At 39.4% G+C, this 26958-nt stretch overlaps 2 protein-coding genes across 2 annotated transcripts; both read left to right on the forward strand.

Moving 5' to 3' along the window:
- The first annotated feature begins 6281 nt into the window (after positions 1 to 6281).
- Positions 6282 to 8071, forward strand: LOC126375591 (mitochondrial import receptor subunit TOM40 homolog). Its single transcript, XM_050022596.1, has 3 exons — positions 6282 to 7022; positions 7120 to 7311; positions 7847 to 8071. Exons 1-3 carry the CDS (start codon positions 6282 to 6284, stop codon positions 8069 to 8071), a joined length of 1158 nt encoding a protein of 385 aa, XP_049878553.1.
- Positions 8072 to 8970: 899 nt separating this feature from the next.
- Positions 8971 to 26196, forward strand: LOC126373417 (short stature homeobox protein 2-like). The gene is made up of 5 exons (XM_050019578.1): positions 8971 to 9190; positions 13398 to 13585; positions 20241 to 20298; positions 25393 to 25586; positions 25996 to 26196. The coding sequence occupies exons 1-5, from the start codon at positions 8971 to 8973 to the stop codon at positions 26194 to 26196; spliced, it is 861 nt and encodes a 286-aa protein (XP_049875535.1).
- The last annotated feature ends 762 nt before the right edge of the window (positions 26197 to 26958 follow it).

The following is a 26958-nucleotide window of genomic DNA, read 5'->3' on the forward strand; positions in this document are numbered from 1 at the left end:
TTACATTAACACAAGAAATGAAGTCTGTAAGAAAATGGCGACTAAAATACTAGTTGTTATTTTAACAAAAGGTTATTCCGCCGTTTCACATACAGGAAATTATAAACGCATGATTGTTTCTCGTGTAAAATCGATAGAAAGTGTTAAAAAACAGAAGGGCCTTGAATATACCAGAAAAATAATAATAAAATTTGTATTGATTATTCAGCAAATAAAAAAAATGGTGACATATGGTACAGATAAATTCATTTTCTATTAATATGTGACAGCTGAACGCAGTAATTGTTACTACAACAGAAATATTATATTAATTTACTTCAGTTTTTGACGATAATATTGTCAAAAAAAATTACTTGTTTTCGTCCCGTAAGTGCAAAATGGCGTTAAGTAATATTTTTCTAAATGAAGTAAGACTTTAGAAACAATTGATTTCGTAAGAATCAGTTTAGAAAAGTAATGTCAAGTTGCACTTCATCAAGTACTAGTTAAGATAAATTTTACTTCAATTGTCTAGGAGTATACCCACTTAAGACAAAAAGTATTTAGTGAATTCCTACTTAAAACTCTTATATCTAAAGTTATCCTCTATTTTGATTTAGTGAAGTATTGTCGTAAAATCATGTTTGTTTATTTTGTGCCAGAATTAGCTATGTAACAAGTAACAATTAAAATCGAACGAGCTTTTAAAACGTATGGAAAGTATGTTTGTTTAAGAGGTAAGTTTTTCGACTCGTGGAAGATAAACAATATTGTTATGCTAAGTTCTTACTTGGATAGGAATGTGATTTACTTAATTGTTTAATATTTATCAGAAATGGAACTAACAAACATAAACTCAATTTGCTAATGAGTCTCCGCGCATACATTCTCATAGGTTACCTACATGGTTCGCTGACGCAAAGTAGGTACGATCACCGCGCTTCTAATTGCCAACGGAAACAATGTGATTATTGTAAAAATTTACGAGTGTCCGTTGAATATTGTATATACGAAGAACCCTTGCAATTTGATTAACGTCGTGTGTGTGCGCGGTAGTTTCTAATCCCACCAAAAACATTATTGGTAATAAAGGCGGCCAAATTCCCGATGACTTTTATCAAGCTAAAAACATATTGGAATCGAATCTAATGCTCACTTTAAATGCATTTAACCATACACAAAACTTAAAATATATTTATGATTGTGAATAAAGCTTAGTTAAAAATAGGTACATTTTTAAAATTATTAAAAGAAATAATGAAATGAAAGAAGAAAGAAAAGTATCTAGACACGCGGTAGCGTGTCAAGCCAAGTTCAAGAAATAGAACTGGCGAGCCGCACCGTGTGTAATATTACATGAACCATCTGGAGCCACTTTTGACCCCCTCATAAATCAAAAACTATATCACATAAACGTATCAAAGGGTATAGCGAGGTAAGGAAGACGAAATGGCCCCCATGGCCCATGACGGAATTATCATTTGTACTGGTATTGGCACTCTAAAAGAATACGAAATGTAAGGTCGTTGACCCCTGACTTTGACCTGTCTTTGAGATATTCGAGAAAGTTAGTACGCGCGCCGAGTTTTTTCAAAATTTTTTTTCCGGAAAACTATAAAGCTAGAAGGATGGGACCAATTGCGTATAATTAGGGATACTTTGAAAAATATTCTGAATTTTTTTCAGAGTTCTGGTGAAATGACAACTGTGCAAAATAATTAAACAAAATATAAATATATTTTTTAGTACTGTTCTATTATGTTTACCGCGCCAAAAAAAAAAATATAATACTCTTTGATTTATATACTTACACCACACAAAAACTGATTAAAATCAAAGAGGCGCTTCTTGAGTAATTATGAATTTACTTAGTGTGCGTACGGCTGGTAGGAACTAATTAAAGAGGTCGTTTTTAGATTAATTATTATAATTACATGTTAAACATAATTTTAATCATCATCATCATCACTGTTTTCATTTATTACAACATTGACTGCATCATTTGAAAATATTTTCGACAGAATTTCAGCAGGACGTAAAATGCGAGATAGATATCTCGCATGAGCTAAGTAATATAATTATTACACCTGCGGCATATGAAAATCGACTTGCGAAAATCGTATTTTGGGCAAAAGAAAACCCATTTATGCAAACCGTTTACAATTTGTACTACGAACTAGAGTTTTAAGTTTAGCATCCTGTAGCACTTTCTTCATAATAGTGGCATCATTTTCCGTACCATAAATTGGCCCAGCAAAATCAACTATAAACCCGTTCGTAGTACAGATTGTAAACAGTTTGCATAAATGGGTTTTCTTTTGCCCAAAATACGATTTTCGCAAGTCGATTTTCATATATCGCAAGTGTAATAATTATATTATTTAGCTCATGCGAGATATCTATCTCGCATTTTACGTCCTGCTGAAATTCTGTCGAAAATATTTTCAAATGATGCAATCAATGTTGTAATAAATGAAAATAGTGATGATGATGATTAAAATTCTGTTTAACATGTAATTATAATAATTAATCTAAAAACGACCTCTTTAATTAGTTCCTACCAGCCGTACGCACACTAAGTAAATTCATAATTACTCAAGAAGCGCCTCTTTGATTTTGATCAGTTTTTGTGTGGTGTAAGTATATAAATCAAAGAGTATTATATATTTTTTTTGGCGCGGTAAACATAATAGAACAGTACTAAAAAATATATTTATATTTTGTTTAATTATTTTGCACAGTTGTCATTTCACCAGAACTCTGAAAAAAATTCAGAATATTTTTCAAAGTATCCCTAATTATACGCAATTGGTCCCATCCTTCTAGCTTTTATAGTTTTTCGGAAAAAAAATTTTGAAAAAACTCGGCGCGCGTACGAACTTTCTCGAATATCTCAAAGACAGGTCAAGGTCAGGGGTCAACGACCTTACATTTCGTATTCTTTTAGAGTGCCAATACCAATACAAATGATAATTCCGTCATGGGCCATGGGGGCCATTTCGTCTTCCTTACCTCGCTATACCCTTTGGCTCATATATTGAGACTTGCAACATACATATGTGTTCTAAATTTCATAAGCTTATCTCAAACGGTTATTTAGATATTAATATCCAAAAATCCTCATTTTTATCATTGACTGACTGACCTATACATCAAAACTCTAACCCAGTTGCAGATGACCTAGAAAGTTAAAATTTGGTATGCAGATAGGTAATTAGATGAATACAAAGGAAAAAAAAACTAGCAACTTTTAAATAATTAGATTCTATTATGAACGCTTAACATAAATACCTAATTAGTGCCTGTACCTAACTATAGATGTAAGAATCAGTAAGTAATCAAAACTCATGACAGCCGGTCTTTTTGTGGTAGGTATGTAGATTAACTTAACATAACATATCACGCCTATATGCCCTATCGGGGTAGGCAGAGCACTAAGTGATCATGGAACCACTTGATGCCACATTCGACAAGTACTATGAGGGTAGGTAAGCAAGTTGGAACATGTGTTTAGCGGTGATAGGTTGTCAGATTTTCGCCCATGATACAACACAACTCTCATCCATTTTACTGGCATATATTTTTTTTAACTTAACGTGAATCTTAAACAAGTTTAATAGGTATTCAAATATTTTATTTTTATAAAGTCGACTTTTGTTTTGAATTTGTCCTTTTAAAAGGACCCACGCGTTACGAGGATATGTACTTACCTACAAAAAGTAATGATATCCAATCAAAAACATAAATGTGAAATGAGAGCCAAGTTCAATATTATCGTTAGCAAAGTTTTTTAGTTACAAACAAACTCAATTTGCTAACGAGTCACCGCGCATACATTCTCATAGGTACATGGTTCGCTGACGCAAAGTTGGTACGATCACCGCGCTTCTAATTGCCAACGGATACAATGTGATTTTTGTAAAAATTAACGAGTATCCGTTGAATATTGTATACACGAAGAACCCTTGCAATTTGATTAACGACGTGCGTGTGCACGGTAGTTTCTAATTCCACCAAAAACATTATTGTTAAAAATGGCGACCAAGTTCCCGATGACTTTATCAAGCTAAAAAAATATTGGAAGCGAATCTAATGCCCACTTTAAATGCATTTTACCATATACAAAACTTAAAATAGATATGTTTATGATTGTCAATGAAACTTTGTTAAAAATAGGTACATTTTTAAAATTATTAAAAGAAAGAATGAAAGAAGAAAAAAAAGTATTTATTTATTATTAGACTAATAGGTACCTACTTTTAAATTTGAACTTAGCAGGTTTTTAATATAAAACTCGATTTTTCATGGTGTAGTGTTGCCGTGCGCTTAGACTAGGTTAGACTAGTTTAATCATTTTTGAGAAGATTTGTGCGAGACGTAGGTACCTGGGCCGCCACACGCTGGTTCGGAATTGAAAAACAGGAACTTACGATTTTTTTGACAAAATTGAATGATTGTGTTATACTAATCGATAGAAAAAATTGATAGCAATGAAGAAGATATCGCATCGCTAACAAAAACAGTAGGATGTGCATTATCACAGGTTAATTTTCTGTATTTAATTTTCTGCATTCGAAAACCACCAGATCTTTTTATTTTTTGAACTTCGTCCATCTTTCTGCTTGCTTCTATTTCGATTTTATCGTCCAGTGAATAGACTTTTCTTATGTTTTACTTATTGTAGTCAAAAACGAATAAAACAGTCTTGTATAAGAGCAACAAATAATCTTAACTAATCTAATCTCAAAGCTTAGTATTAAAATTGCCTTAAGTATATCTAGGCAATTCATTTTTTACTTTACAAGACTAAACTGATACTTCAGTAAATCAATTTAGTATTAAGTGAGCCTTCAAATAATCTGAGTAAAGTAAAAATATACTTTTAGACTTAACAGTAGGCTGAGATAAGACTAAATAGTTTTGAGAATACTTAACTTGGTTTTGTGTATTCTAAATTATCTAAAGTAGGATTTGTTGAAAACTATATAGTATTAAAGAAGGAAAAGAATTTATGAAGTCCTAATAAGTCCTATTTGATTTGGATAAATCTCACTTTAGCTAAAGTTTAGACATATATGACTTAATCACAATTCTTGTTTGCTACTTGGGATATCACAAAAATCATCTTTGTGATCCCCAGTTTGGTTAGGAAATTACAGGCTGTTCACCTGATTGTCTGAAGGTAAAAAGATCCGTGCTTCGGAAGGCACGTTAAGGCGGTGGTCTCGGTTACTACTTACTGATGTAAGTGAGTAATCGTTACATGAGCCATGTCAGGGGCCTTTGGTGGCTCAATAATAACCCTGACACCAGGGTTGATGAGGTTGGTAATTCATCTCACAACCCACACGATAGAAGAAGTTGTTCTTGTTTTAAATAAAACTTCGTTAATATATGTAACGTGTTTATTTTAAAATAATAATCTTAGATATAATACACTTTCCTACGCTGTCCTTTGTTTGGCAAGGACATTGCAGGCTTGAATCACGACAGCAAACATCAAGATGATTCCGTGCTTCGGGGGGCACGTTAAGCTGTTGGTCCCTGCTACTAGCCGTAAAAACACCACCATCACGAAGTGGAGCAGCGTGGTGGAGTATGTTCCTGCTCCATGCCCCCTCCGATTGATTGCGGGGAGGGTGCCAAGTAGTGGGACGTATATTATATAGGCTGTATAATATGTTATGTCATCATACACTTTAAGTAATCGAACACTTGTAATAAAATCAATTTTTGCATTATATGTACTGTACCTAGGCGGTCCGTTAAAAACCCGTGTTACTCTATGTTTAGAGAGCACATACAATAGAACTTATTACCATCAATCTCTATATCTTGCAATGTTTCTAGGATTATTTATCCCTTGAGAAAAGTGCATCATAGAATACGAAATTATGATGAAGAAAGAGTTATTACGTTGAGACTGTAACCTTTAAACGCTCCGGTCCGCGGAGGTCTGTGTTGCTCTATGGCAAAACCACGAAAGCGTATTATTAAAATCATATTGATTTTTTGAATAAAACCTCGCAATAGAAAAGCTCGTTTGAAGCCAAATCAAAATTTGTGGTCCCAATTTTTAGTTCGATTATGTGAAGATTATGTATGCCAACTCCCCTCCGGTCCGCGGAGGTCCGTGTTGCTCTATGTTTAAACGTTATAATTGTGATATTGTAATCTTCACTCGTATTCTACATTCAAAAGTTTTGCGTAATTATGTCACATCTAACCATAAACGTCAAACTCAACGTTTTACATATAATTTCAACGTTCACTTGAAAATATTTTGATACCATTATATAACAATGCATTCAGATACATCCCAGAAAAAATCTTCTTTATCAGTGTCGTTAGCTAATTTGTTTCGGCTTAGGATTTTCGAGACGATTTACGCGAATAGTGAGTCGAATCCTGCGTCTTCTGCGAATTCCCCTCGACCAGCATGTCCGACAGCATTGGCGCAGGACAAGTACGGCGGCGGGGATGCTCCGCTGCCGAAGAGAGGTGGACGACGAAGCCCTGATGGATCTAAAAGATCCACGGGCGACCGGGGGAAAACCGGCGCTGGCGTGACAGGCTCCCGAGCTGGACGATTGGGCGAACAGAAGGGCCCAGACGACTTGCCCAGCGGAGCTACAAACCCTGGCCTTCTCCGTTACATCCACAACGCTGCTCGGTACAGGTTACCCCAATGTTTTGAAGGTGGGTCCGTGTCAGTAAAGCAGAGCTCGAAGAATAATTGGATTTTGGGCCACACGTTGTCGTTCAGCTCGGTGTCACCAGGCGGATACAAGCTGCTGCTGTCGTACGTGGACCCCGCCAAGCCGGCGACTCCGCCCTACTTCGTGATGGAAGCAGCCCCGGGAGGGCAGTTAAGCTGTGAAGTACGCGTGGGTCCAACGAAAGGGACCCGTGCCACCGTGGTGGCCCAAATCGCTGATGGAGAGCTTTACAGCTTCGAGAGTATATTCGACGCCTACTTTAACAGTTGCACTGCGTCCGTCATAGCGGTCAATCGGGAATTCATTGCTCTACATTTCTTGCAGGTATGCATTATGTTATTGTATTATAGGTTTCTTAAAAAAAATCAGCATCTTAATTTTCTTTTGTGCGTTATATTATTTTCTGTTTTCGAATTTGTAGTCAATTACGAAGAACGTATCGTTGGGCGGGGAAGTAGTGGCTCGTGGGCACTCGGAGCTGAGCTCAGCGTCAGGGGCGGCGCGCTATGCTGACCCCAAGAACTCTTTGAGCGCCACTCTCGGCAACCGAGGCGTCGATGTATGCTACGCTCGGAATATCAAACCTTTCCTCACCGTCGCTGCTATGCTTGAGGTTGGTACCTTACCTACCTACTGTGTGGTTAGACTGACATTAAAATCATTGTTTCGATGTTCAGCTATAGGTCTTTATGAAAGTCAAACGCATCTATCCTCTTACAAATAAAGGCGATGGATAGAGACATAGGTACTTATATGAAGATGATTATCAAAAGTTTGATGTATCGCAATAAAATCCTATGGCACCCCTGCGTCTTTCATACAAATTCCATTACTTAGGTAATTACAGATAGTATTTTGTCAATTTGCCAGAGTTGATGATTGTGTTGTCAATCAAGGTCATGTCAATGTGACAGTTCTTATACTTAACAGGGACTTGAGCATGATCTTGAGGGCAGTCTCAGATGAGATTAGTTTATTACCACCCCTGGTGTCAGTAAATTTGGACGAAGAGGTCGTCTTTATTTTAAATTCCCTTATATTCAGTATGAGTTAATTACCACTGAATTAACGGCTTGACTTAAGCTAAAGAACAAATTCCAAGTGATCTTCTACTCTTCGTTTCTTAACGTAGTTGACTGTTTGCTCAGGTCGGATTTGCAATCCGCCGTGCACTGGGTACATTGGCATATGAATGGCGCAGCGACTTCTGGACGGCGCGAGCTTCCATCGATTCTGACGGCCTGGTGGGCGCCACGCTCCAACGCGCTCTCGGCGGTAAAAACGCGCAACTATCCTGCGCTATCTCCGCGCTTCTGAACCATCCCAACGATAAATTCCGCCTTGGATTCGCTATCAATGCTGCTATCATTTAGTTCGGACTTAAGGGTTGATTGCATGAGCTAAAGTGGCTGTGGTAGTCGTAAAGGTGTAAGGGTTATCATACTGATGTAAGTACTTAAACTTTTAAAACTGGACACATTTACTTGTGGGATCAACTCTTTTCAAATTTATACTTTTCGGAAGGTACCTAATGCGATAATGAACATTGTTTTTTATTACACCTTTGTTTTTTGGACTCGGTATTTTTTATTTATTTTTTTACGGTAGGTTAATTTTCTTTAGCGATGTTATTGAAAAAATTAAGTCCAATCTTAAGTGTGAAACAAAATTGACGTCATGTTCCGTATTTACCTAAAACGCAAGATATAAAACCGTGATGTTTGCTAGAATATTTTCTAAAAATTGTTAACGTTTTTACGATATTATTATAGATGAACTTAATTTTAATATTATATTGTATTTAGTATGTAGCGTTAGGGATTTTCGATAGGTAGCTTTTGTATATCAATAAATAAATGACGTAAGGATAAGCTTATTATTTGTATAAAGTTACCTGTTCGCGGGACGACACAGCGGGGGACTCGTTGACAACACTCAATTATTCCAAATCACCAAAATCACCACTCGTGGCCCTCCGATTTACATCCGTACACAAACACCAAAGGACTGTATTAAAAATTCATGTTCAGTATAACGATAATGTAGGCGTGTTATGCGGCGCGGGGCGCGCGGCGCGCCGCACGCGTGCGCGCGACGGGCGGGGCCGGGCCCGCCTTCTCCGCTCTGTACGCGACTGTCGACCTTTGAACGTGTAGCCGTGGGTCGGCGCGGGAGGTGTGCGGGTGTCGCGGGTGTGGGCGTGCGACCGCCTCCGCTGCAGTGTGTCGCGTGTCGGTGTCGGGCGCCGCGCGGCCGCGTGCTGCCGGCAGTAATGGTGATGGAGCGGCTGGCGGACTTCGTGAGCAAGTCGTTGGAGGGCGGCGAGGCGCCGGCGCCGCCGCCGGAGCCCGGAGAGGACGAGGCGGACGAAGAGGTGGACATAACCGCGCTCGAGGACCGCCCGCCGCCGGCGAAGAAGCCCCGCAACTGGCTGCTGTCGCCTGAACCCGCGCATTGCAAGAAGGAAGCCGACGATGATGATGATAAGCACGGTGAGTCTCTTGTTCTGTTTAGTCTATTCATTTGCAATACTTAAGTGCCTATATAAAGGCTCTCTTATCTAGTTCAAATTACCTGTTGTATTCCGACGGAAGCTGTGACGGCGGCGGCGCGGATTCCCGACGGCAAAATAGCTCGAGCATTTTGTAAGCAAGAGCATTTTTGTTTGTTTAGATTTATTAACATATTCAAATTAAAACCTCAATGTTTTAATGCAGCTTCCCGTTTTAGACTTCATCTAAAGTAAAGAAGGAAACAAGTCTCAAGAAAACCACACACACACACACACAGTCACTCAGTCACTTCTTACACAGTTATCATATAAATATTGATACTAAAAAAGGTTGTCTAGCCTCAACTGGAGGGGGTATGGAACTTACTCCACCACGTTGCTGCAGTGCCTGTTATTGGAAGTGTGCGATATCTGTATATTTATTAAAACATTAGTTTTCGCGAGAATTTTATATTTTGCTTTGAAAATAATTTGAGGTGTCGAGGGTATTTATGGGTCTTGCTTATCTATCATCCCGGGCACACTAAACCCCATCTAAGATAATTATATTCCTTATTATACCAATGGTCTATTATCTCCACCTACCTAAGTACACTAACATTATAAAGAGATTGAGTTTGTGAGTTTGTTGTAGGAAGTTTAGTCTCTGGAACTAGAAAAGCTTTTGAAAATTCTTTGACCTTATATATATTATTTTATTCTTTTTTTTTTGATTTTTTTTTTGAAAGGTACGTTATTCGTGAGCTGATATGAGCTATATTTTTTATTTGATAATCGAAGTCTACGTGGACGAAGTCACGGGTGCTACTTAGTTCATTTGTATACTAATAATTAGGCCTATATTTCCAAAATACACAATTTTATTATTATTATGCGGCTTAGACCGTGCGCTAAGCCTTGCGCCGTATTCCCGCGTGTCTGACAATTTATGAAGTTTTTTTAAACCACAGGGCTGTTATCTTGTCTTAGGGAAACCACCGAATATTTCGTCAATACAGGTTGAACTATTTCTAAAGCGTTTTTAGACCTATGCTTCAAATGATTAACTAATTAATCTTGGTGTATGCGGGCAAAAGGGAAAACGACGTAATATGATAAAATAATAACCTAAATTTTACCAAACCAGCTCCGAAAACAACAAAAGATTCCTTAAGCTTCGGTCTATTACACCTATTAAACTAATAATTAATTTAATGAACAAGGATTAACACGATCTCGCTTCAGATGTCCCTCGGAGGAATAAGCCCTTAATGGATATCCGGAAGTCTTTTCAATCAAATAAATCGGGGAGTTTAGCTGGGGTATTCAGGATCGTTGGACAATTAATCACTTGGCAGGTCGTTTGGGCTAAGGAGTTGAGGAAGGGGGTACCGGGAGTGGCCCGGGGCGCCGCCCACGCCCGAATAATCCTCCATTTACATAATTGCTGTATAAAATGGAAGGTTTTCAATTTGGTAAATTGCTTCGAATAACACTTGAGTCGTCTCTTCTGTCAACGTGTAAGTTCCGCTAGCGTCGTGCGCTGTCTTGCTCCCACTAGCCACGTACGCTGACGTCATCTGCGCGTCATCAAAATAAAGCACACTACGCGCGGTCCAAATGCGTATGCGTTAGTATGGACTCCAATACCGATATAAGGTTTATTTTTCTTTGGTATGGACATTGCATTACCTAGCAAATTTTCAACATCAGTTTCGCTACTGGCTATTGGCTACCTAGACGCTTGTGATCATTGAGTGTATGAGTTCTTACATTCACACCTCTAACATACGAGTTCTTTTTTGACGTGACTTATTGTAGATTTGCCGCAGATGGCATTAACTACTTGGCCGGACAAATGGGGAGCTCGGAATGCGGCCGTAACATGGGAAACCCATAGCGCGCGACAATTTGATTATACGCGTAGCGGTTTATTTATCTTGTTACATTTAGTGTGCAGTATGGTTTAAAGAACGATATAGATTGAAAATTGGGACGATATAGGATGAGAACCTGGTGGTGTAATAGTTAACTCCCTCGTCCCGGCTTCAGAAGAGCTAGCGGGTTCAAATCCCGTCGTAATTTTCTCTTTGCGAGTTTACACGGAACATAACCCCGTCATAATAATTATTACATTTTATTATAGTTTATTCTAATACTAGTATTCCTATAAAAACTGCAATTTGGGTTCTGTTAAATTTAATAATAACAGGTAAAACGTACACTTATAATAAATTAAATTATACCCTATAAGAATTCCATCACCCCACACTTAGTACCCTGGGGATGCAGGGAGCTTCATACGAAACGTTGATTTAAAGATATGTTTCTAATATCATTACTACATCTCCGGATCCCCTTTATAAATATTTACTGCTAAGTGGCGATCGTGATCGGCCATAATTCAGTTTCATTAGTTACACTTTCTACGTTGCACTTAAAACGTGGTACTTACCTAGTTAGTTGATTTTCTTAATCATCATATCCCTAGCGTTAGAGCGATATTACATCCTTCAATCATTCGTCAATCATAACTTACGATTCAAAGAAAAATTTTCCTTATTATTACTACACTGTGATCGTTATTTGTAAAGTCGTATACAGTTTGTGAAAAGATTGACCACAAAACCAGGGTTATTTGGCAAACAGAATATGGCCCGTTCATATTATGATCATAGTACAGTAATAATAAGGTCAATTTTTCTAAACTTTGTCAGCATTATTCTGTCGGTGGTTTGTGGTCAATCTTTTGTCAATCATTTGACGAACTGTATTATGACCCGCAGATATAAAAGTAACGATCGCAGTACAGTTACATAATAAGGTAGATTTTTGTTTGATAGGATAGATGTAATATCCCGTTTTCACGGAGTGCGCTTATCCAACAAGACTTGACAGGTCCGGTTTTTACAGAAGCGATAGTCGATGCGTTAATAAGTAAAATTAAAACAAAACTACACAGTTAGGGTCGGGAATCGCAAATTTGTATGAAATTATACCTCGCCTACTTTTCTGTGATGTGAACGCGGCCATACAACCTCGTACATTACAAAAATTTGCTCTCAGTGCCGCGTGTGCATAGAGCTTAGATTCAGAGAGCAAATTGATCAAATTGATTGATTGATCTAACTAAAAATATATATTTAGTGACAAATGTAGGCAAATGAAAGACCAAAACTACAAAGTATACCTGATTACCTATGCGTAGTCTCCGATATTTAGACCCTTCAACTTCCAATAGAAATTCCTGCCGTACTTGCCTGGAATACATTTCTTCAGAGCAATAGGCTACTTGTAATCTTCCTTGTGTATTGTTTCTTGAGTGTGTCACACGGCCTTCGTGGCCCAGTGATTGAGCGTTGTGCTAACGATCCGGAGGTCCCGGGTCCGAATCCCGGTGAGGACAAATTACAAAAATCACTTTGTGATCCCTAGTTTCGTTAGGACTTAGCAGGCCGATCACCTGATTGTCCAAAAGATAATCCGTGCTTCGGAAGGCAAGTGAAGCCATTGGTCCCGGTTACTATTTACTGGTACGTAGTCGTTACATGAGTCACATCAAGGAACCTTTGGTAATAACCCTGACACCAGGTTGATGAAGTTGGTAATCCACCTCACAACCCACACGATAGAAGTGTCATGCAACGGAAACTTCATACAAAAATCGCATTCTTATCGTATCCCGTCTTACCGCGTAAGTACGAGCGAGATGTACTGTCCCCCATTCTCTCTAGTACTTTTTTTTTGATGTTTCTAAAAGACTATTAAATGGAGCAGTTTTTAGAAATACTTTCAGGGTCCATGACAATCTCATGTGTTTATTATTCTTCGGCGAAATTTTAACAACTGTAACAATTTTGGTCGAATTCTCATTTTGACTTCCGATAACTTTTTTTTTATCTTTGATTTGATTTTGATTTATCTTTGATTGAGCGGTACACAGCCTTAGGCATAGTTGTAAAGTAAAATTAAATAATTATTAAGAAAGGGATAGCGACAAAATGATGATTTCTGAAGTAAGGTAGAAAATCTAGAAAAAGGTACAAAATGGATCATATCTCCTAAACCGTAAATAATTGCTGAACATACATGGGGCTGTTTCTGGTAGCTAATGAGCCCCTCTATCTAATTTTTCATTTTGAACCTGAACTTCTGGGCCACCCTGTATATAGATATATATATTGTACGGTTGTGTGTTGCTTTGTCAGAGAGTGGTGACAAGTCTTCAAACGGCGTGGCAAGCAACGGCAGCGGCAAGCAGCGGAGATCACGCACCAACTTCACGCTAGAACAGCTAGGGGAGTTGGAGAGACTGTTCGATGAGACCCACTACCCTGACGCCTTCATGAGGGAAGAGCTCAGTCAACGGCTGGGCCTCAGCGAGGCCAGGGTTCAGGTAATGTATCTACTTGTCTTTTTTATGAATGATCATACACATACATTAACTCACGCCTATTTCCCACCGGGGTAAGAGACTATAGAATTCCATTTGCTTCTATCCTAACACACTTGTCTTGCTTCCTCCACATTCATCAATCACTTCATACACGCACGCCGGTTCAGAGTAGATCGTACTAAACATTTTCTAAGGACATCTCCAATTTGGTCAATGTAAGTCCTTCCAGGTCTTCCTCTGCCAGCCCTACCATCAACTTTCGCTTTACAGCTTTCGCAATTCTATTATCCTTCCTTCGCTCTACTCGAATGTTTATGAATGAAAGTTACAAAAAAGATTTATGATACGGGTTTAAGTAGAGTTGGAAAAGGAAGCCCTCGGCGTACATATCGCGATCAGATCCTGGATGTTTTAAAGAAAACCAGGTCAATAGTACTCAACCGGCGAGCATGCATGAGTCTTTGATGAGAGAGGAAGAAGCGAAAGTGGTGTGTCAGAATCGTAGTAAGTGGAAGTCCGTGGTGCATGCCTACCCCAACTGGAAATAGGCATGATCTTATGTATGTATGTGTAATATTTTTATCGTAGTATCTTAAGTTCAACAACCACTCGTGTCGTAACTAAGCCCTACCTCTACACACATCTTGGTGAAGATGAAGAATCTATGATCGAGTTAACGACTTTCGAAAGTAATGTAAAAATAATTGCAAATTATTCGCATGTTTTGATGAACAATCACCATGAAAAATAAATTATTATAGGCGCCGTACAGGCGAGCCAGCACGAGCAATTATTGTGAGATCAAATATTCGAATCGGACGAAATAACATCGACGTCCAATTTCAAAATTCGAACGTATAAACTGATAAAAAATAAAAACCACGGTTCACGCGCAGCCTTCACGATTTAAATTTAAACCATGTTCGAGGGGGGTGAGGTAAACCTAGCACAGACGCTGGTGGGGAGCGGAGAGTTGCCCATTCTATACGTACTTAATATTATTCCTTATTCTATTCTGTCAGTCTTTCTTAGTCCGTGACGACGGATAGAAGGAAAATACTTGAAGATGTCGGATGTAGTGCTTAAGCTACCATACAAACCTTTTGCGAAAACGCCCTTAGGATACATTAGAAGTAAGTATACTTACTCTTGTTATAACACTGATGACAGTAGAAACATTATCACGTGCGATATTAATTACGTGCAGCTACCCTCCGTCATTACTAATTCATGCAATTAGCTGTTACGGCCCAACAAGTGCTTTAAGGGCGATATATCGTTACAGCGCGATTGGCGTTAAGTACCTCGGCATAGGGTCGATAAGTGTCCGGATGGATGGACAAGGGGATAAACGGATAAACCTTGACCCCGGCAGTAAGTCTCCACTAGTGTCAAACCTAACTGTCAGTTTAATGCGACATTATTGGGTTTTTGTTGTGATTTTTGTAAGGATCAGAGAGCCTAGCCAAAGTGAATTGGCGTTCGTTAACGTCAGCAGATATTGGTTTCAGTGGAAAAGTCACTAGGGCTAAGCGAAATTATTTATTTCTGGATTTACCTAAATAATTACACTGTCATGGATTTATAACCGTTTGATATCATACCATTCAGTGAAAAGTATTTGGTTGGTGTACTGTTACCTATCGTTGATGTTTGGGAACACCTGGATTAGACAGATAATATATGAGCTTGATATAAGCTAACAAACTGTAAAGTGACTATAATCCATCCAAAAAAACTTCCAACGGGCTATGTATTTGACAGGTGATACGGCATTCTTAATTTGGCCGATTATACTACGATTATAATCGTTTAATTCCCCTGCTTATAAATTAGGTATTTTATAGTGCAAGTTGTTGTTGAATACTATTTTTGATTTTATTATAATTAAACCCTAAATGTGTCAATACCTATTAAGAGACATACATTTGTTTCTATGATCTGTGCTCCTATAATTAATATTCTACAGGGTGTTAGTGACATTGTAATGAAATGAAATGAAAATTTACTGTCAAAAATGTGGTTTGTATAGCGATGGAAGTAAAGCTTATAGCGCTCAGCACATTTAGTCATGTTGTGACATACAATAATAACTACTGGAAAATATTACAAAAACACTTATCTGTATAAAAAAAGAAAGAAAAGAAAAAAACCTATTTATGAACTGAAAAACTCACTTAAGCTATAAAACTGCTTCCCCTTTAACCACTTTTTGAGTTGGGATCGAAACTTTAGTTGGGGTAGCTCTTTAATATGGGACGGAATGGCGTTATATGTTCTCGCACACATAGAATGACAATTCTTATAATAAATTGTAGTTCTAGGAGTTAACTCCTGTCTTAGTTTATTTGGATTTCTAAGATTTAGCCCATGGATCTCTCCTGATGTCTTAAACAAATCTTTGTGTGTGTGTGCAAAGTGAGCCAGTTCATATATATACATTGAAGGAAGCGTCAGGATTCCTATCAAAGAGAGGCCGACAGGGTTCATCTGGTGCTACACCACACATGGCTCTAATACATTTATTTTGTTCTACAAACGCTTTACAAGAATCAGTACTGTTCCCCCAAATTAATAGACCGTATTTTAGTGTAGAGTTTACATATCCGTAGTATGCAGTGAGCAAAGAAGTGACGAAAACTTGACGATTCAGGCCATGATTCTGAGTTCAAGCGGAATTTATGGAACGGAAAAAACAAGTACTAAAACATTAATTTTACGATGGAAAAAAAACACTAACATTTTTATGAATTTTCAACTCAGAATCATGGTCTGATTCACTAACACCCTGTACACTTGTACCCAGGATATCATGGAGAGGTGTGTGATAATTTATTGTACAATTTTTTTGTTTATTAATGGCAAGCTTTAACAGAAAGCTCGGTGAGGTGTACCTCTCTTTACCACAATTGGGATACAGTTGGATACAAAAAATCCCGATACTACTATTTGATTCCATTTATTTGTACAGTACATGTGTCAGTGGAAAAAAGAAGCTTATTGAATTAGTGAATTTAAAATGTAAACGAGGCATAGCAATTTCGGGCGTTGTTTGTTGTTTAGCATTGTCTAATGTAATCAGGACTAATGAATGCGACCGGGCCGTATGGTAGGGTACACTATACACATACAATATGTACGCAATGGTACACTGTAGGTACGGCCGGGTCCGAAAATGCTGATCGTTTTACAAATTACGTCCTCTTTAACTTTATGGACTAACTGACCGTACTGATTGGGTAGCGGTAACCAATTCATTCTGTTCGTCATAACCATCTTTGAAGGTGGGTACCGAGTGGTGTTACGAGGCGTAATGTAATGTGTTACACAGCGAGCGTTCAATACAATACAATACAATACAAATACACTTTATTGCACCAAACTAAAAATAAATAATTACAAAAAGTCTCTTAATTAAGTACATGGCAAATAGCGTTCGTGCTGTCAGTACAGTGAAATAAGGCGCTCGTAGCGAGCATCAACACTGAATTTAAGTACATGACGTAACATATCATGCTCGCTACGAATGGTACAATACGCCTCGTAACACGGGTCCTTAAGACCTTAAAAAGCTGTAGTTCCGAGTTGACTTGAAGCTCTGCACATACCTTTTGAAGCCAGGTATTCCAGCAAAACATTTTTACCGTGCGCCGCCTTACCGCGTAACTCTCTCTTACTCCTTAGCGGCTTACGGCCATTTAAAGTAAGACCCCGACCCTTAACAGCCTCCGTGGTCTAGTGGTTAGAGCGTTAGGCTCATGATCTGGAGGTCCGGGTGCGATTCCCGATGGGGACATCGCAGAGATCACTTTGCGAGACTGTCCTTTGTTTGTTAAGCACTTGAATCACTTGATTGATCGAAAAAAATAAGATGATTCCGTGCTTCGGAGGGCACGTTAAGCTGTTGGTCCCGGCTGTTATCCGTTGAATACCCCGACCAACCCGGAGCGGCGTGGTGGAGTATGCTCCATGCCCTCTCCAGTTGATTGTGGGGAAGCCTGTGCCCAGCAGTAGGACGTATATAGGCTGTTTGTGTAAGACCCCGAGGATAGTAGCTCGGTGCCCGATAGGAATTGGTGCAGGGGAGATATGGCCGGGGGGGTTACCGTTCTATACGCAATGTAATTCTTTATTCAATGACGACAGGCGAATCTCTATGTGATATGACGTACTACTAGCCCTGTTCGGCCACAGTCTCAGTACTGCCAAGTACAACATGCAATCAGTGGTTCAGACGCAGTCACCCATATTTGTTCGCCACACAGACCAATCACAACCCGTACAGTGCACAGTATCAAACAGCTGTCGGTGCGTTGTGCTCTTCTCATCCTTACTAACCAATCAATCAATAACTCTTTATTGTACATCACTACATAGTATAAAACAAATCGCTTCTTCTGTCCCTATATCCCTATGTACGCTTTAATCTTTAAAACTACGCAACGAATTTTGATGCGTTTTTTTTAATAGATTGAGTGTTTCTAAAGGAAGGTTTATATGTATAATAACATCCATTAAATAGTGGAGAAATACTGTTATTTTTGATGTGATGTCCTAAATAATTTCATTTTTTCCTGTGCATTGCACCCGAGCGAAGCCGGGGCGGGTCGCTAGTTGCAACATAGAACATAAACAGCCTATACACGTCCCACTGCTAGGCACAGGCCTCCCCTCAATCAACCGGAGGGGGTATGAAGCATACTCCACCACGCTGCTCCACTGAGGGTTAGTGAAGGTATTTAACGGCTAATAGCCGGGATCAACAGCTAAACGTGCCCTCTGACGCACGGAATCATCTTACTTTTTCGGACAATCGGTGATCCAAGGCTGAAAAATCCTTACCAAACAAAGGAACAGTCTCACAAAGTGATTTCGACAAGGTCCCCATCGGGAATCGAACCCGGACCTCCAGATCGTGAGCCTAACGCTCTAACCACTAGACTATGGGACATAACCGTAGCTGACAAGGAATGGGTTGCCCGCCCTTTCGGGGTAGGCATCATCTTACTTGTTAGGAAACCACGTGATGTCAGTTATTTATGATCCAAGCGTGAATTCGAATGGTTTAGAGTTCGACCTGGGATTGGAACCCGCGATTGTACGACGTAAGGCACAACATAATAATATATGATAGTTACAAACCAGGTCAAGAGTACTCTAAACCGGCGAGCATGCATGACTGCTGATGTGAGTGGAGGAAGCGAAAGTGATTAAAGCACATAATAACGGGTTCTTACCGCGTTTAAATGGGGATATGAGACTCCCGATATTAGTCATCCCGTGATCATGGCACTTGCAACAGTGTCGAAATATCGGGAGTCTCATATCCCCATTTTAACGCGGTAAGAACCCGTTATTATGTGCTTTAATTATGATAATAACCGCTTAAACTTAAAACAATGTAGAAGCGAAAGTGATGTGTCAGGAGTGGTGTCTCTGCCTACCCCAGTGGGAAATAGGCGTGATATTTAGTTTGTATGTATGTTACAAAAGGAAAAAATATCAGTTTTTTTTCGACATAGATTATTGAAAATTTTCCGTAGATGGCATTGGCTACTTGGTCGGACAAACGAAGCACAAGCGGTCTTATGTAAATATTCTATCCAATATTCACATGTTTTGAGGGTCTTACTTGGCTCAGAGGTTGTCCGCGGCAATCCAGCGCGGTAACGCTGCTTGTGTCATGGGCACTTTTGGGCCAAGTTTGACTCAGTGTGGGTTCTAAGTTAAGTAATTTTAGTTAGCGTTCTTGACGACTTTTTTGTAATAAGAAATAAATAAACATTTGGATTTTGAGCTGTAATACGTCGGCAGGTGATTCAAATCGCCGTTGTTGACTGTACATTTGTGTAACCCGATTATCGCCGTCTCGACCGGATTGCGACCCCCTGTTTGTGTTGCAATCACCGACTGAATTCAACGCACATGTTTATGTGTCAATTACACACTGACAAACTGGTTGTGCTAAACGTTATGTAAAAAATTATCAGTATTATGGTTATAAAAACAGTCAGTAAAGAACTTTAACATACATAAACTCACGCCTATTTCCCATCGGGGTAACCAGACAATAGAATTCCATTTGCTTTGAACATACAAAACAACTCACGAACTAACAACAACACAACACTATCGAACTTTAACATACATTTCATTTAATGTATTAAAAATAAACTTTAATATAGTTAATGTACAGGAGACAGGACTATGGCCGCCTGTTGTGCTTTTCTGTATATGTTGTCCTTATCTCTGTATGTTGTGTCCATTGTGCTCAAAAAGTATTTTATCTATCTATCTATCTATGTACTACAGAACTTTTTGTTGTTCTAAAATTCGCACTACTAGTGGTAGATGTTACGTTCATTGTGTGCGACTGATAAAATAACCGATACATCTGTATCTGTCTACCCTGTTAGGAATAAGGCATCAAGCAACTGAAAAAAAGGAAACAATGTAATTTGTATCTAAATATATTTTGCATACTACGTGGGCGTAGCAAGCTACGACCGGCTACGCCATTGCTACGCTTACAAAGTGCTACATACGAGTTAAACCCGGGCGAACATTTTATTATTTTTATATTCATTTATTGCTCTGCAAAGTCGTTAGTATTTTACAAAGAATAAATAAAGCTGAATCAATTATCTTTCTACAGGTCTGGTTCCAGAATAGACGTGCCAAGTGTCGTAAACACGAGAGCCAAATGCATAAAGGTACGTAGACATTTACTTATATCCCACTTACAATCCGTAATTGCTTAACGTTTCAAACGCCGGAACGCAGATCTATTCGGTCTATTGTATCTGGTATCTCTGATTGATTTTATAAAGTATCTGCGCCCTTTACGGGAGAAATCGAGAGACAACAGTTTGCCATGATATTACTTACTAAACGAAAAAAAACTTAACAACCGTCTATCGTGTTTTTGGCGAACGTCGATTGGAAAGTCCTCATTGAATCTACTTCCTAATCTTAATAACAAAACGGTCCTTTAATATACTTTAATATACGTATACTTTATAAAGATATAGAGTAAGCCCACAATAAAATGTCTAACATCTCCACCCATATCTACTTCTGAGAACATCTTCACATTTAGCACGCTCGACCACAATGGTCCCTTAACAAAACTGCATAACTGCAAATTATCGCGTCCCCACAATCAATTACGCGTCACATTTGCATAACATTTTAATAGATACAAATGTTTTTATGTCTGCAATTTATATTCGAGTTGCATCGTTGGTTTAATGTAGTTGAAACCAAGTTGCAAATGATTTCGAACGTTGAGCGAGTTGGCAACCGCTGCTGTAATCGCAATGAATCTACTCGCGTGGAAGTTGTACAAGTTGTGCTAAATTGTGTTTCTGCGCTGTATTGAGGTAGTGTATTGCTTGTGGCGAAGCATTACTGTAAAGCAGACATATATAGGTGAGAAACGGACCTGGAATGGTTAGTCCAGCAATTCCAAAAGTGCCGACCGAGGTACCGTAGAAAAGTCACAAAGGTTCCACGAAATCGTTTACTTTCGGCTGTATTATTTTAGTTAAGCGAAAAATATGCGAAGAGAAAATCTCCTTACCGTCATACCTACTTATACATAAAAGCAAATCTCACGATCTCCACTTTTATAATAATAGGTATTTACCAATAAAATATCCCTTTTCAAATACTGGCTAGTTTAATTACAGTTCGATATCTTGTGTTCTAATTTTAAAGTAAAAACTATTCTTCATTTGTTATGCCGCCATTTGTTTTGTTTCCAAACTTTTAAGATAACGGAACACCCATCAAGTACCGTTTATTTTATGTAATACCAAAACAAAACCCTACAGCAAACTAATTTTGTAATCAACTACCAACCAACAGAAAGCTCGTTCGTTCGTCATTGGTCTAACAGGAAGCTCGGTGAGATGTGAGTACTTAGTTCATCTTGCGATGGATGTTCCTCTGACTACCCCAATTGGTATAGTCGTGAGATTGTGTTATGTTAAAATTTTATTCTTAGCAGATCTCTGACTTGAATGGCATTACCTATTGTTTGATGTTTACGCGGTTATTAATACCGGGTTCTTACCGCGTTAATAAATATCGGGAATAAGAAATATCGGAAGTCTCATATCTGTTGTAATGTTATATGTGTTTTAGCATTCCCTACTTGGCTAGACAAATGAGGAGCACTGAAGTTAGATCCCTGGTCTCGACAGACCAGATGCATTACGTATTCTGCATGACTCCGTCTAACTCGATTACATCGCGAGCGGCGCCGTCGTTCTCTAACAGTTTTTTAATTCGACCATAACTCACGCGGATGAATAATTAAAACGGCGAGGGAACGCGCGCCGGCCGGTAAAAAACTGTGGGCTATAAATTCTGGGAATTGCACAACGCACTTAGCGCTCCGCCGTCGGTGCACGGTCAAGATTGTGATTCTAGCCCCGGGTGACCCAGGCCGCGATCTCCGGGAATTGATACAAAATAGACGATTCAGAGGTTACGTCGCGTATGCTGCGTTTGGCGTGTCGTCGTGGACAATGTGCTTGTAGCGTATTTATCGGGACACATAAACAGTGAAACTACGTATATATTCCATCTACGATTTAGATCACAATCACATGACACAAAGAATGAAGAATGTGAGTTTTTGGCTGGTGTACAAAGTGAATCATAACACGTGCAGAACGTGGTAATGATATAATTGTTATCGTGTCCACTCTCTTTTAATTTCACCCTAAACAAACAAACGATACCATTCCATAGACGGCCCACTAATTAGATCATGAATCCTTCATAACCGACCCAGCATGTTAGAGAGTAATCTCTTCACACAAATTGCAGTTTTGCGGCGAAGGTTGTCCTTTCTAGTGTGATTACAATCGTCATAGCGAAACGAGAGACGACGGCGGTGCCGCGGCAATCACGGAGAATAAGGAAAAATCTTTATTGCGAGTGTTGCCAACTTTCACTGGAAACTGCATGCTATGTTAAGATCTCCCGCAAATTTTAGTGAAACTAGATGACAGTCATAAAATAAATTTGATCTTTTTTCGCGGGGCGAACCCTATTTCACCTGTAATAGCTATCTGCATTTTACTGATAACACTATTTGGTTCTTTATTCATTTATATTCTTCATGTCAATAAAAAATATCCATTTAGCATAAATAAGTGTAATCCCAAAGTTCTATTTCTACGTAGATATTCGTTGAAAACATATTTTTAAAATCCCTTATCCCCCATACTCAATTCCAGAACCAAACCGCCTTTTTCCTTTTTTGCAATGTTTCTCGTAAACAATCACTCACGGATTGTTTTTCTAAACCCGGACAGTTGGTAACACTGATTGCAAGCGGGAACCGCTAAACGGAGCGTAAAGCGGAAAAAAACCGGTAGCCAGAATCGAATAAAATGATTCCCCTTGGGAGCCATTCGGACGCAATCGCGCCGTCCCCTGCTAAATGTCTTATTAACTTATGTGCCCCCTCCCCCGAACAGGAGAACAATCATGTAAAGTGAAATGAAATGGTTATTTGTTGTTATGCCCCTTTAAGTGCTGAGATTGATTCGCTTGCTCGTTTGCGGCGCAATATTATAAAGTCTTGCAAATATCATTGTAATCGTTTCATCACCCAGCTCGATCGTTGTTTGATCGTATGCAGATTCGTCAACTTTTTATAAATATAGTTTCCATTTAATTAAAATAGACATTCTAAGATTATTTATAGGCCTTCGTATATTTTGAGTTCAATAAATACTTACGAAATTACATTATAAAAAACTTAGATAGGTATCTATGGCGAATAACAGATTGAGATAACTGTAATCAATAAGCACTAGTGCGGTAATATTAGATTACCGAACTAGAGCTTTAATAAGATGCTTTATGTACCTAAAAGCAATGCAATAAGAGCTACTTTACGAGCAAGTGTATTGAAAAAAAAACTTAGATACATATCTATCGCAAAAAACATTGAGAACTTAACTATTGAATTAAATTTAAACATTTTCTTTTACCTACAACAAATCATAAAAAGTAGGTAGTGAATCTTCATAAAATTAAGAATTCATATTTAACGAAGAAATGAATCTCGTCGGGGAGCAGCGTATGTCATAAAAACAATCGTAGCGGCGCGAAATTCAAGAATAAAAGAATACAGACGCCTAATTGTTCCCCTGTTCATAAAATTGTAAAGTTATTCGCGCGCCGAGAGGGTGGCGATATTTTATTGCGCAGAAACCACTGTAAAGATGTTCGGAACGGTTTAAAATAAGCGGGAGATCCCCCCGCGCCCGGCTCACCTTATAATTCGATTAAATTAAACAACTCAGAGTTAATCAAATAAATGCACGGCGGTCGCAGGGCGGCGCGCGAGGGCGCGGGCCGGACGCCTATTTATGTCGGCACTTCGCGAAAGTAATTCGGTGTCAAATATGGAAATAACTCATACGCGAGAGGAACATCCATTTTGATAATGTCGACGGCAACCGGAGCGCCCTGATTTACAGCCGGCCGCGCGCCCCGGCCGCCGCCCCCGGCCCGCGCATATACGTCACTCCGGCTCCGTTCGCTCTGCCGACCTTACCTATTCACATCCACCTTTCTCGACTAAATTATACATCTGGCATTATTTCAATGTCTTACAAGTATCTGTCTAGCAGCAGACACTAGGCAACTCTAGACACAGCATACTTACATTGCGCATAATCTAATATACTTAAAGGTAGCGTTAATGAACACGCTACTTACATAGGTAGGTACTTACCAGTTACCGACGCCTACTTAACTCCATTTAATTATCCCCATCCACTTTTGTAATAAGACAAAACTGGTTCTAATCGAAAAGCAAGTCTTAAGGTGAAGGAGAATCAAATTAATGAATCCTTTCTCGAGCCCGAACACCTTAAGTTGGGTGGATCCTTGCTAATTTATTAATTGCTCGCCCGCCGGCTATAAACAAGGAATCTGAGTTAATTTACGAGCAAATTATGCTTTACTTAAATATCAATTTAATTAAGTGGCGTTCGGGATTGCCCCGAGCCGGCTCCGTCGTTTGTCTCTGCCAATCGAGGCGGATCAATGAAATCGTTGGCTCTGCGAGGATTAACTTGTTCTAAATTACAGTTTCATTCCGCTAAATAAGTGTCATGGCTCTCGACAAAGTAAATGGTTCTGTAAGACAATTCGGTTAGATGGGCGTTTCTTTCGCGTTTTTTTGGTATTTCTCCGTTGCTCTCGGCTATTATTTGAAATCAGTTATAAAGTTCCGGATAAAACCGGATCAGCTATTTCAAAATCAAATTATCTTCTAATATGCCTTTTATACTTTGCTTGAGGTTTACGCTATTATTAACATGATTAAACACATAGTTCTTACCGCCAACTCAGTGATAGGTATTCTATGATACACGCGTGTTATTCTTTGTGGTATCGGGATAATCGAATCACTTATATTTGCTTTTAAGAGTGAAACTGGTAATGTTACAGCCAAACTAAACATACCAGGATTTAGACCAAGAGGACGACCAAAAACAAGATGGGCGGATGTGGTTAAAAAGGACCTGTGCAATGTCTCCGAGAACGACACGTCTGATAGAGCGAAGTGAAAGAAAAGTACGAAGAAGGCAGACCCCACCATCAGATGGGAATAATAGATGCCAAGGAGAGAGAGAGAGAGGAGTGAAACGTTATCTATATTATAGACTTTTCTGTTACTTTATTAACGTTTTGCGTTTTCAGACACATTAGTTAAACAATGTGGTTCGGATTTTGAAAGGACGTTCGGTCTTATGGCTTTCAATGATCGCCAGGTCTGTTGGTCGGCGGGGGCGGCACCCCCCTGGAGCCGTGCCGCGTGGCGCCGTATGTGTCGGTGCCGCGGCTGTCGGCCGTGCCGGGGCCTCGCGCGCCGCCGCCGCTGCCGCCGCCGCTGCCACACGCGCCGCAGCCGCCCGCGGCCTTCGCGCCCTTCGACTCCGCTTTGCTCTCTGCTGCCGCACATCAGGTACCCACTATTTCTTAGACGATCTCACGTTTTGTATTTGTTTGAAAATCGTACCTGCAACCAGCAATGAAGCAGCGTGGCATGCTCCGTATCCCCAGCAGTGATAAGCATATAGTTAGGAAAATCGTACAGACGTCGCCAACTCTTCCAGAGATTCTTTGTAACTTTATTAGGTATAGTTTTCGCATTAAATGACAATCTCTGTCTATCATAATTAACGGCGAAACAACATGTTTTAGGAGAGCCTTACCTAATGTACCTATATCTTCACCGATACTGACAAAAGCTAGCAGGCTTACTACTTTTCAGTTTGAACACAACAATGATCTTTAAAAACACAACGGACTTTTATTAGGATTATTCGATCGTTCTTAGAGAACATTTAAGCTTATAGCACTACACATTTCAGTACGCAAGCGCAGCAGCGGCGGCGGCGGCAGCGCTATGCCCCCCGTATGCGGGGCTGGCGGCGCTGGCGGCGAGGTGCCGGTCGTCCTCCATAGCGGACTTGCGGCTGAAGGCAAGGCGACACGCGGCCGCCCTTGCCGCCGCGCGCGCAGCCTCTCCACCACCAGCGCCTGCGCCCGCCTCCGCGCCCGCTGACACTTAGCCCGCAACTCATGTGATCAAAACTAGTAAAAAACAAACGGACTAACTACGATCCTAGGTATATGAACAGTCAATACACTTACATAACGTCCCACTGTAATCTATAACCACTTGTCCTAACTGTGCCCTGTGTACCACGCAAGCGCCTTTTAGAAAAATCACATTCTGAAGTGATTTTCTTCAACTCGATTTCTTTCAACTATGTAATTTCAATCCAGGTGAAAATTTAGACCACATATTTTTTATCTGGACTGAAACTAGCTTGTCTATTGCGAGGTTTTGTTAACAAAAATCACATTGGACTATTTTTTCTAAAAGGCGCTTACGTAGTAAAGTATAAGTATACACTATAAGGTGAGGATTAGTATGCAGACCTATTAGGGCACTGTTATGGCAAGTGGTTGCTTATGTTAGGGCACTGAACGTACTTACACGTTCCAATTAACCCTGTATTGTGTCTGAATGTGGGGATGATGAGGTGTACCTGATGAACAAGATGATGAGATGTGTAAAGAACAATAATCGGTTCCTACGCTGTGTTTAATAATGAACGTTTTCGTTAAGTTATCATTATTATAAATAGGTACATATTTGTAAATGTTAGGGATGGTATACCAGTATTTTAAGAAAAATTATAGAATTTAGGTATAGTTACTACATACCTAAATAGGTATTTTGCCAACTTCGCGCATACCCAAAGATGATGTTAGACATCGATACGTTGGTATTCCAAAAGTTGCTCTATTTAATGTCAATTCATCCT

The sequence above is a fragment of the Pectinophora gossypiella genome, chromosome 2, assembly GCF_024362695.1.
Source record: "Pectinophora gossypiella chromosome 2, ilPecGoss1.1, whole genome shotgun sequence".
Taxonomy (NCBI): domain Eukaryota; kingdom Metazoa; phylum Arthropoda; class Insecta; order Lepidoptera; family Gelechiidae; genus Pectinophora; species Pectinophora gossypiella.